Consider the following 12071-nt stretch of genomic DNA (forward strand, 5'->3'; position numbering starts at 1 on the left):
GACCCAGTCCTGCCGGTTTCGGTGCTCGTCCCGTCTTGCCCCTTTTTTTGCATGGCTGGTATACGATAAATTATGCAGATTTGTGGACGTCGGAGAAGGGAGGGAGGCTGGGAGGGTAGGAGGCTGGGCCAGCGGAATGCTACGTGTCTTGAAGTCCCTTTTAAAAACCCCCATCCGCCTTCTTCGATTACCGTGGCCGAAAAGTTTTACAAACCGAAGGCGAGCGGCATCCAGGCCTCCGTGCGTCCGAGCCCGGTGTTCAAGCAGCAAGCAAGCAAGCCCCATCGGCGGCGTTTGTACACTTAAGAGCGAAATGTCCGGGGTGAAAAAGCTTCGTACGGTGAGTAGATGTGGAGATAACGGGGTAGAAGGAGGAGAGGAGACAGCTGAAATTGAAGCTGTCATCAGATAGGAGCAGAAATGTTTCGTGTAAGTGCAGCGAAGTGTGTGCGAGATGTAAAACTCCTCCCAAGAATGTGGCAAGTAAGTCTGAACACCGATCACCCGTTATGTGTGCTGCTGTTACCAAACCTCAGTCTGATGATCGCACAGTGACATGTAAACTCTGTCTTTTTTTCCCCCTCTTTAAAATGATTGTTGCTTTCTTCTTCGCAACGCCATGTTCACTTGTATGCCTCTTTACTGTACTGCCAGGTGTGATGCTATAGACTCGCCTCGACTCTTGAATAGGCCAGTTGTAGTAAGTGATCCATGTGAATTTGGTCCATTCATAACACCGGGTGTCTTGTGAGGAGGTGGAGAATGAAGCCACTGTGACACGGCAGGGCTGATGCTGCACAAGGAATGCTGCAAAACTTGGAGAACATATGTTGGACTCACCCAAAAAGAAAAATTATGAGACAGCCTGAAATCTGCAAAATGACCTAAACTGTAAAGCTTGTGCAGTATTTCCATCCTCGGAGCTGCCCCTGGTTTCGTCCCATAAAGCTGGAAATTATATACTTATTCATCAAATGAGCTCACTTAGATCTTTGTCCGCAACTCTTCGGAGAAATGAAAGGTCTGAGTCACTTTTCAAGGGGGAACTTGTGAAATAGTTGCTGCTTCAAACTTCTCAAATGTCGCCCTTTTCTGGATTTTGAACAGTTGGTTGGACGGAACGACAAATTTAAATATGCAAACTTTGGTATTTTTCACATTTGTCTTGGGAAATTGTCAAATAATTGCTGCTTCAAACTTCTTAAATGTGAATATTTGCTGCTTTTTTTTTGTGATTTTGAACAGTTGGTTGGGCAGAATAACAAATTTAAATATGCAAACTTTGGCATTTTTCACATTTTTCTTGGCGAATCAATGAATGAAGTCATTAGTTGCGGCCCGAAGACATGCACTGAGTTAACCGAGCATTTAGCACAGCTCAGAACTTATATTACAGCAGACTTGATGGCTTATTAGAGAAAGGGAAACCCATTTTATTACCCGGCAGAAAAGAACAAATTTTATATACATGGCTTGTAGCATATCCACAGAATGAAGCACATGATTTACCAGTAGCTACGTCCGTTATTGCTGTACATATGCCCTACGTTGAGTAATTCCAGATTACTTGATCATCATCTTTTTCGTCAGCTGCGATTTCCTGAGAAAGAAGGATGGAGGCTGAACGTGGAGCAAAGGGGAAAAGAGTTACATAAGATCTTCCACATTGATTTTTAAGGGAATTATTTGACAGGGATGAAGTTCAATGTGCTTTTCAACAAGGCAGTTAAAAGGGAAAAGCAAAATAAAATGAGCAAAGGGCTGGAAAAAAAAGATTAAAATGAAATTAGATTAATAATATAAAGTCAAGTTGTGGTTTATTTTTGCAAACACATGTATAAAAAAGGGAAAGGCGGCTAAATTTTTTTAGATGGATAGTGATTAAATCAAAGAGCTGTGATTTTAATGACAGTACCAAGACTTGTAAAACACTTTATGTTGAAAGGAAGCTGAAAGGGAGGAAGGGAAGACAAGAAGTAGTGTATTGGTCATGCGATGGAAAGGAGAGAAGGTGTCTCCTACATTTGAAAGAATAGTGCTGTTTGTCTACGCCTCACCCACATTGTGCGGGTCAGTACATTGTTAACATTGTGCATCCCCACCCTCACTCGGGTAGCGGTTATAACACACCGTGATGTGTGTCGAGTCAGGGTGGTGGGGTTTTTTTTTTTCTGGAATCAAGGCTGTGTTTGTATGTGAAAAGGGGGCTCATTAAACACAGGTGACTAAAATCGTGTGAGGGCAAATGGCAGGGTTTTGGTGTGTTAAAGTGCTGTAACGCTGGGTGGACAGGTTAGAGGCGTAAGGATGTGGGGAAGAAGGGAGAGTGGGTGCAGAGGGCGAACGTGTGGGCACGAGCACTGCCACATCATCGCTGGGCTGCAGGCAGCACACTGGACACATTGTCCAGTCAGTCCTCTCCCTCCCTCCATCCCTGCTATGCCTCCCTTCCCCACCCCTCCCCTTTAGAAGTCAATACAGCCCCATTTATCCACAGCCTGGTCTACGTAGTCACTTTAGACACGGCATGTAAAACCAGTCTTATTCGGCTAAACCGACTTTCAATCACTCTGCCAATTTCCGTGATGTGCGAGTTCGCACGACACCTTAGTAAAATCTTATTAACTCGGTCCAGTGCTGCATTTCTGTGTCTACAATTTCCTAGTCACAGTAGATTTGTCCACAGGTGATACGAGACTTGAAATACTAAGTAGAACAGACAAAGCAGAGGTGGGATGTCTGTGTGGGTTAATAGGTAATCTGAGCTGAAGACATTTACGCTCAGAAATAGGTCACCTCTGTTTTATACATCGAGGTATTTGTGTCAGTTGTGTCTTCAGATAGCGTCCGTCTGAGCCGCTATTCTCTTGTCTTTTTTTTTTTTTTAGGATCTCAACAGGTCGACCAATGTGGTGTACCAGGCCCACCATGTCAGCAGAAGCAAGAGAGGCCAAGTCGTGGGGACCAGGGGTGGCTTCAGGGGCTGCACCATCTGGCTCACCGGTAAACTCTTACATAATGTCCACCCCTTAGTTATCAGGTGGCTCATTCTTCAGCCACATAGAAACCAAGGTTTAATCTGAAACGCGCTACGCTGCTCACTTTACCCACTGCGCTTATCTGACCAGGTCTGTCTGGCGCTGGGAAGACCACCATCAGCTTTGCCCTGGAAGAGTATCTTGTGTCCCACGCCATCCCTTGCTACTCACTGGACGGAGACAACATTCGCCACGGCCTGAACAAGAATCTGGGCTTCTCCGCCGAAGACCGCGAGGAGAACATCCGGCGTGTCGCTGAAGTGGCCAAACTGTTTGCCGACGCCGGCCTCGTGTGCGTCACCAGTTTCATCTCTCCTTTCGCCAAGGTCAGAAAACATGGACATTTACGTTTTGGTGCATAATGTAGCTGCTCATTTAAAAAACTGAAAACTTTATCTAACAAAGGCTAACACCTGATGATCTAAAAGGTTTAACGAAAGATTTTAAGTTTAAATTAAATATGCTTACTGTTTTTACCCTCCCTACAGGATCGTGACGAGGCGAGGAAGATCCATGCAAATGCCGGGCTGCCATTTTTCGAAGTATTCATCCACGCGCCTCTTGAAGTGTGTGAGAGCCGAGATGTAAAAGGGCTTTACAAGAAGGCTCGCGCCGGAGAGATTAAAGGTCTGTGTGACAATGCTCACCACAGAAAATTCTCTCCCTGTGTTTTGTGTGTTACCACTCTGTGACATAGACAAGTAATGAAAAGGCCTTTTTAGAACTACAGCGTGGTTTACTTCATAATTGTATCTCATTCAGGTTTATATTTTTATATCACTGCTAAGGGAATTTCTTTTGACATTTCTTACCAGGTTTCACTGGGATTGACTCAGATTATGAGCGTCCTGAGGCGCCGGAGCTTGTTCTGAAAACTGGAGAGCTCACAGTGAATGAATGTCTCCACCAAGTATTGGATCTGCTCAAGGAGCAGGTGGGTGTGACAAGCGAGGATCCGGGGCTCTCTTTGCCTAACATTTTAAAACAAACACCTCAAACTTGTCCAGATCTCTGTAGCACAATGACGCACTGTACCTGCTGTACATGTTCTATATCACACAGCTTTCCACAAGTCAGTTTACTCTTCTGCAATGTTAAAAACAAATATCCGTTTTGAAGTATGCAGTTCTCAACTGTGTGGCATGAGCAAGGGGCCACTGTGTAAGTGATTTAAATGTCAAATGCTAATACTTACTGGTCTGTCAGGACACAGAATAATGCAGTATATCCCCATTTAAACAAGCAGTCACCAAGTAAGTTCAGTATAGTTCAGGATGAATGATTTGAGAAAATATCGAGTTGTCATTTTTCTTACAGATATTGTGATCTGATTTGCAGTATTTTTTTTAAGTCAAGCTTCAGTTCAGCCTTCACTGTGTAATAGATTTAAAACATGTGATTGAGCATTACCACATGAGATACCATCAATAGCGTGACTGTAACGCACGGAGGACAGGGTGACTTTGTGAAACTATTGACACGACAGTATAAACCCTGGGTCACACACTATACAACATATATCCCAAACTGCAGCATTTGCTAATTGCATTGATTTGATCTGAAATCCATTGATTGTTCAGCTTAGTCAAAGACGAGCTACAGTGGTAGATTCCTAAAACCAAACAATGATGTAGGTGCTAAATGTTCTCTGGCAAATCAGGCAAGTCAAACGTTCTGTAAAAGACACATAGGTAATAAGTAGCCACGAAGTTTATTATTGCAGCAGCAAACAGTAATGATACAGCTGAGATATGGTATCTCAGTTACCCAGTAAGCCACACCTTTCATGGATTTGCCCTCATTTGATCCAAGGATCATTTATGCTGTAAGTAAACACTCAGAGACATAGACAGAGTCCACAGTGCAGCATTCAGTGTTGTTTGGTTTTTGCCAAAATCTACATCACAAAAGTCAGACTAGAAAGACAGGTGTAACCTCGACCTTGGCTTTTCAAGTGCAAATCTTGTGAATAAAAGCTTAAATACACTTTCATTCACATTATGCAAACACATTAGAATGATTTAAAAAAAAAAGTAAATGTGCTGCCAACACCCAGCCTTTACTGAGGGTAAGGTACCTGATAAAGTAAATGTGTAAACACATTGGCGGTGTACTGGCCTATCACTGAGGTGAGGGGGTGACTTACTTATAAAATAAAACATGCTGTGTCATCCCGACTCTATGAAACGATTATGTAAAGTTGCCGTTTTACACATGTGTCTCTCGGGAATCCAGTTCTGTTGACTTACAAAGAACAAGGTCAGGCAGTTAGTATTTACACGTATTGGAATACATTTGTAAGCAAGTATTGAAGTTTGAAATATTTAACCTCATTAAAGCCAAAGATAAAATGTATCTGGCAGCTGAATAACATATTTTTTGTATATTCATGATTGTAAATGTTGACAAATAGAAAGTGGGTGCACTGTAGAATGCAACCCATTTCTAATCATACGATACCATGTATGCACTGTGTGGAAATATCTTGCTACACCAAAACTGAAACTACACAGGTGCAATTCAGAATGTAAACATGTATTTACATGCTCTGTCCCTATTAAATGTCCCCAGGCAAGCTTAGTCAGTCTGTAAGTTCACATTGAGGTTGAACAAGGTTTTGTTCATAGCGGTGTCAGATTTGCTGCATTACCTGAACAGTCATGTGACAATGCCCATTCACATGAAGTGGTGGGAGTGAAATGGAACATGCCACTGTCTGTTTCTCTGTAAAGTATTTGTGACCTCTAGGGGTGATTTAATGGTTTGTAAGACAAAACTAACTTCATCAGTACTTCAAAGGATATTGGCATAATTATTTCCTACTTGAGTAAAAGATCCATAAAATTATAAAACCAATTTGTCCGTTCATTTCCTGGACTATTTGGAGCTACACCTGCTGACGTGCTGTACACTGTTAATGTCAGCTAATAAAAGTTTATGAATCATGATTTAAGTTCTGCATCAACAACCATATCTGACCAGAATATTAATATTCCCTCTCTCTGCCTATATCTAGAATATTGTACCGGGCGAGATCATGGAGGAGGTGAATGAACTCTTTGTTCCGGAGAACAAACTGAATCTTGCTATGGCTGATGCAAACACCCTGCCCACTATCAGCATCACCAAGGTAACCCATTCAGGACATAGGTTTGTTTTTATCACACAGCAAATTAATGAACGGTCAATACTGGGCAGAGAGCTGTTCATAGTGATGTTTTCCACTGCTCTGATTCTATAATACTGCCTGGTCCAGCTGATCTGTGGCCTTCGAGTTCAACAGTGACATGTTAAAATGATTCATTTATTGAGGTCAAGAAGGTTCAGTGGACTTATTACTTGTTAACTACCTTTTATGAATGCTGTAATGTGTTTGGAAAATCGCATTGTGTTATTCATCCAAGACTGTACATGCAGCATGTTTTTTTTTTTTTTAGAACATTTTGCTGCAGTTAATTTGTTGATCAGAAAAATATCTGCAGAAATGTGTCCTTTGAATATGGCACAAAGAATTTTATATAAGCGTTTAAAGAGAAAGAAGTTGATTTACTGTGTCTGTTTTGTGAACGTTCACTGTTATCTGCCAGCATTCTTACTCACATAAGCTACTGATTTTATTCAAAGTGTAATGATAGACTTGAAATGTGTATGTCTGTAACACACAAATATCACCAGTGCAGTCAAATCCACAGCTTTTCTGAAGTCAAATAACACTCTAAATACCTTCAGTATCATAGTTGTTTCATGCTGTTGATGGGGAATTACTCTTTGTCCGCAGTTGGATCTACAGTGGGTGCAGGTTTTGGCAGAGGGCTGGGCCAGCCCGCTGAAGGGCTTCATGAGGGAGAGAGAGTTCCTCCAGGTCCTGCACTTTGGCAACCTGCTTGATGGTAAGAGTCAATCACACTGTGATCTGGGGATGCAAAAAGGGATCAGCGTCGTCACTGGTATCAGCCAGTAAAGGCTTTAAAATTAAATAGAAACATCTATCCATCCATCCATCCATCCATGATCTATACACCACTAGGGTCGTGGGGGGCTGGAGCCTATCCCAGCTGACTTAGGGCGAAGGCAGGGGACACCCTGGACAGGTCGCCAGTCTATCACAGGGCTCTTAAATATAAACATCAGCCCAAAATTTAAAAATGAATCGCAGATATTGTCTGTTATTGTTATGGCGAAACATTTACAATTTGTGAACACTGTTACATAAAAGTGAACATGATATGTTTTACATGTAAATTCGTTTTCTTATTTTTCCCAGTGAACACGTGCATTTACAAAGCATTGCATTTTATGTCTGCACATGCTGGTGGGTGTAATATGTTAATTCCACTAAATGAGAGATTTGATGTTCTCTGCAGTTGGGTGGAAAAAAATACATGCATGTATCAGTACCAGCATCAGCAGTCAGCCAGACTGAGTTGGAAAATATCACACGTTTGAGAATTACTGTTTAGTTAACTTTAAAATAGGGTGTGTGTTGATGAATGAATGCATGATTGAATATCTATGCTGCATGCAACAAATATGCATTCCATGTTTAAATATAAATGTGATCGATGTATCACTTTCTTTGTGTTTCATGTCACTGTACAGCATCAACAAAAAAATTCCAGATGTACAGTACTCCTACATTTAGCCTCGATCTATTTCCCTTTATTATCCATTAGTTACCTATTTCAGCCATTTGTCCATTGCTTTTAGCTGTTTAGCTGTTATCAAACTGTTTATTTCAGGTATCTGTGTTCACTTATTACATCCTCTTCACTCTCAGGTGGAGTCATCAACTTGACTGTTCCTGTTGTCCTGCCTGTTAGTAATGAAGCCAAGCAGGAGCTGGATGGCTGTGCAGCTATAGCTCTGGAGTACCAGGGTTCACGTGTTGCTATTCTCAGGAACCCAGAGTTCTACCCACACCGCAAGGAGGAACGCTGTGCCAGACAGTGGGGCACCACTTGTCCACAGCACCCTTATATTAAGGTAATGAGACATTCATCAACACACACTGTTTAATTATTTTAATGTCTACTACATGACTGCAGACAGCAACATCCTCTAATAATTTCCATTAGTGTTTACCTTTACTGCAATGAACATTGTGGTTTTGTTACAAACAAAACATGCATTGAGCCCGAGAAAAATATTTTGTCAGTGTACATACTGGTTTTAGTTACTTTTAAATATTTAGTCAGTAAAAAACACTGTTTATCATCTTGTGTAGATGGTTATGGAAGGAGGCGATTGGCTGGTAGGTGGTGACCTGGAGGTGCTGGAGCGAATCAAATGGAACGATGGACTCGACCAGTACCGCCTCACTCCACAGGAACTCAAGCAGAAGTTCAAAGACATGAAAGCAGGTTAGAAAATCTAAAATACTAAACTGCAGTACCATTTAGGGAACACAAACTGGTGCACAATTTGTTGTCTGTAGCTGCTGTTGTGACACTTTTCATAAATACTTTATTGAAACATCCGTCGCAGCAGGTGAAAAAAAATAAGCATAAATATGAAAGCAGTATGTTTAGCAATGCACCATTTGTCTTTCAGAAGAACTTGACAAAGGACCAGATGAAAAAGTAAAATGGTAACTTGAAAGCTGCATGGTGATCTTTGTGATGTGTTCTGCGATCAGTGGAGACATCCAGTGTCTTTCTGGAAAGTTAACACATAATGAAACATTATCACCTGATTTTCCTCTGACTGACTCACTTTGACTTGAATGCTGTGCTCAAGATTGTTTCATTTTTTTCATCTACGTCACAACACAGTGTGCATTTAGACATTTTTTTTTTATTATTGAGTTTTACTTCTGGTGCAAGCATGTTGGAATCTGTATGTTACTGATCTGCTATTATTGGCCTCGCCATCCTTCCTATTGTTTTTCAATGCTCAACTTTTATCTCCACTCTCACCTCAACTCAACTGGTTGAGGCGGTTGGCCACCCACCCTGAGTCCTGTTTGCTCAGTGGGAAGTCGTTTGGTTTCTCACTATAATATTCCAGGATCTTGACCTTTTCTTGTAACATGCCCTGAGGTGACTTATTTTGGCATGATTTAAATTAAACTGGATAAATTAAGTTTAACTTAGATTATACTGATACTGTTTTGTATTTTTTATCATTAACAATTCTCAATGAAAATCAAAAACAGCCTGTCGTACCCAAACCTGTTTGTTTCCACTGAAAAGCTAATCTAAGATATACATTTTCATCTTTTCTAAAACAGATGTTGTTTCAGCAAATATTACTCAAACAGAAGGAAGCAGTGCTGTTCTGCTCAAAATTTAATTTAATAGTGAGTATTTAAAATGGTGTTTGTGGAAATGGCGCAAAATCAACAGCAGTGCTCGTGTTCATGTTCGTGATCAATGCAACAGTGTCTAATTAATGGCAACTGTAAAACTCTGACATTAAGCAACACACAACACTGGGTTTGTTGCATGCACTATACTTGTTTGGAGGGTGAAGTGATGTTTTTTGTGTTTTCAAAAATTTTGTTAAAGGTAAGAAAAACACATGTGCTCTTTAACACAAAACACCACAAGCCACTGTGGCTCCAAGTTCATCATCAAATACCATCTGATTAATGTGGAAGGCATGATGACCATATCTGCTGTGACAGTTTTTTAATGCACATTACCTTTCACATGTTTTGTGCTATCAGATCAGGAAACAGGCTCAATCAGCTAATGCCATTACTCTTGTTATGTTAACCTTATGTCCGCCGTGTTGTCCTCCCCAGATGCGATATTCGCATTCCAGCTGCGTAACCCGGTGCACAACGGTCACGCCCTGCTTATGCAAGACACCAAGCGCCGTCTCCTGGAGCGAGGATACAAAAATCCAGTCCTCTTACTTCACCCGCTCGGCGGCTGGACCAAAGATGACGACGTGCCTCTGGACTGGCGGATGAGGCAACATGCCGCCGTGTTGGAGGAGGGCGTCCTGGACCCAGCTAATACCATCGTCGCCATCTTCCCCTCACCTATGATGTATGCTGGGCCCACGGAGGTGAGGAGCAGTGGTGGATTATGGCTCAGTCAGAGGTTTTGACTGTTAAATCATATGATATGTGTTTGAATATCCGCCTTTTTGTCTTCCAGGTTCAGTGGCACTGCAGAGCCAGGATGATCGCTGGAGCAAACTTTTACATCGTTGGCCGGGACCCTGCAGGCATGCCTCACCCGGAGACGAAGCAGGACTTGTATGACCCGACCCATGGGGGTAAGGTCCTCACCATGGCCCCCGGTCTCACATCTGTGGAGATCATCCCTTTCAGGGTAGCAGCCTACAACAAGGCTAAGAAGGCAATGGACTTTTACAGCCCAGAGCGGTGAGTGATGAAAGACCTACAGTTTTGTGTTGTTTTTTTTTTTTTTTTGCAAACTGCAGTAAGCATTTAGGTGGCATAAGAGACTACTTGAAATTAAAACTGTCTATCTCCTTCTGCCCACTACTGTTTTTGGGCTTGCTTCATTTTAAATATTTAAGCTGGAATCATCTTGTGTAGTTTTCCTGCACTGTGTGATCCCCAGTGCCAGACAACTGGAACAAATCACCAAATGCAGTGGATCATTAATACCTCTCCTGTGTTGTTCTGTGCTTTACTGCACTGTCTTGAATGAAAATGTGTCCCCATTGATGAAGCACGACATTAGATTGTCCTGGACACATTTTTAGGCTCAAATCTTTAAATCAAATTATGAATTTCATGAAAATGTGAACAAGCTCCCAAAATTCTGACCATTGAGACTCACTTCTATGTGTGTTTGGATCTGTTTTTAATCCATATTTGGTATTTCTATGCAGGTCTAACTATTTCTTTGCCATTATCATGGTTGTATAATTTGTAAATGTTGACTTCTAATGACCTTTTCTGCCCACTCCATACTACCCATCCCCATTCTTCAATCACTCAGACAAGCTGATTTTGAGTTCATCTCTGGAACCAAGATGAGGAACATGGCTCGGAGCGGAGAGAACCCTCCGGATGGTTTCATGGCCCCCAAGGCCTGGAAGGTGCTGGTCGAATACTACACTTCTCTTCAGAAGAACAAGTAATCAAAAGCTCGGCTCAGCAGTCAGCAGCATACTGATAAAGTCAGCTCTCAAAGGAAGTGTAGCATACATGCTATCCTTCAGGAGTGTTTGAGATGGAATGAATTTTGATTTCTGCAAATCATTCAAGTCAAGGCATTCTGACAGGGTGGGTGTTTTGCCTCCACCAAATTAAACTGATTTGTTTTAGGAAGTGAAAGCATTACATTTTTTTACATTCCTATAAATCTATGTGATTTATAAATCCATTGTGTTTATATACCTATTAACTTAAGCTTTGTATTTTAATAAATTAAGGGTACCAAGATTCTTTTTTATTTCTATTTTATAAATTTAGAAACACATCCCAAGACTGGGAAATAATTTTTTATATGTGACATCTGAAGGACGCAAGACAAAAAACATGTAGTTTTCACTTTTATAGCATTTTAACATGGTAATTCTGTCACTGTCTGTCGAGTTATTTGTACGATCTGAATGGAAGTTACGTCGTAGTTGTGTCACTACATACACTGCCTAATTGTTTTAGATGAATGGATGTTAATTAATTCCTCATGTTAATGTTTCATATTCTTGTGAGATACTACATAGTTTTATATATATAATGTGAAAGTGCCTTTCTCTCAAATGTCAAACTTGTAAAACAGAAATTGTCATTTCTTGATGGTGTTTGCCTTAAATGTCTATAAGAGTTTTGTGATATTAAAAAAGTGGGCATGTGCATTCATGTAATAAAGACCTGCAGTTTTAGAAGGACAGAGTATGTAAAATGCAGTAATAAAGGAAATTATTTGTTGTTATGAAGCATTGGTGACTGTCTGATACAAGGATGTGGTGTACTTCAACCTTTTTTTTTTAAAAGCTTTTTAGTGTGCTGGATTTAAATGTTATCTCTGTTTTTGTGGCATTCGTGTCACTGATTATGCAACATTGCTGGCATCAACTTCTGTCTGTACAAGGTGCAACACTTAT

General features: G+C 41.0%; 1 protein-coding gene across 1 annotated transcript; it reads left to right on the forward strand.

The window, feature by feature from the left end:
- The first annotated feature begins 211 nt into the window (after nucleotides 1-211).
- Nucleotides 212-11903, forward strand: LOC103360878 (bifunctional 3'-phosphoadenosine 5'-phosphosulfate synthase 2-like). Its single transcript, XM_008286794.1, has 12 exons — nucleotides 212-340; nucleotides 2889-3003; nucleotides 3129-3364; nucleotides 3527-3665; nucleotides 3854-3972; nucleotides 6055-6168; nucleotides 6817-6928; nucleotides 7816-8021; nucleotides 8263-8398; nucleotides 9784-10052; nucleotides 10145-10374; nucleotides 10961-11903. Exons 1-12 carry the CDS (start codon nucleotides 314-316, stop codon nucleotides 11100-11102), a joined length of 1845 nt encoding a protein of 614 aa, XP_008285016.1. The 5' UTR covers nucleotides 212-313; the 3' UTR covers nucleotides 11103-11903.
- Nucleotides 11904-12071: the final 168 nt, after the last annotated feature.

The sequence above is a fragment of the Stegastes partitus genome, unplaced genomic scaffold (assembly GCF_000690725.1).
Source record: "Stegastes partitus isolate 25-593 unplaced genomic scaffold, Stegastes_partitus-1.0.2 Scaffold471, whole genome shotgun sequence".
In the NCBI taxonomy this organism is placed as follows: Eukaryota; Metazoa; Chordata; class Actinopteri; family Pomacentridae; genus Stegastes; species Stegastes partitus.

Excerpts from the sequence above, each read along its gene's own strand:
- LOC103360878 (XM_008286794.1), top strand. The coding sequence starts at position 314 with ATGTCCGGGGTGAAAAAGCTTCGTACG. Across the intron at positions 341-2,888 it reads GGGTGAAAAAGCTTCGTACG|GATCTCAACAGGTCGACCAA; the intron begins GTGAGTAGATGT and ends TTTTTTTTTTAG. Across the intron at positions 8,399-9,783 it reads GTTCAAAGACATGAAAGCAG|ATGCGATATTCGCATTCCAG; the intron begins GTTAGAAAATCT and ends TGTCCTCCCCAG.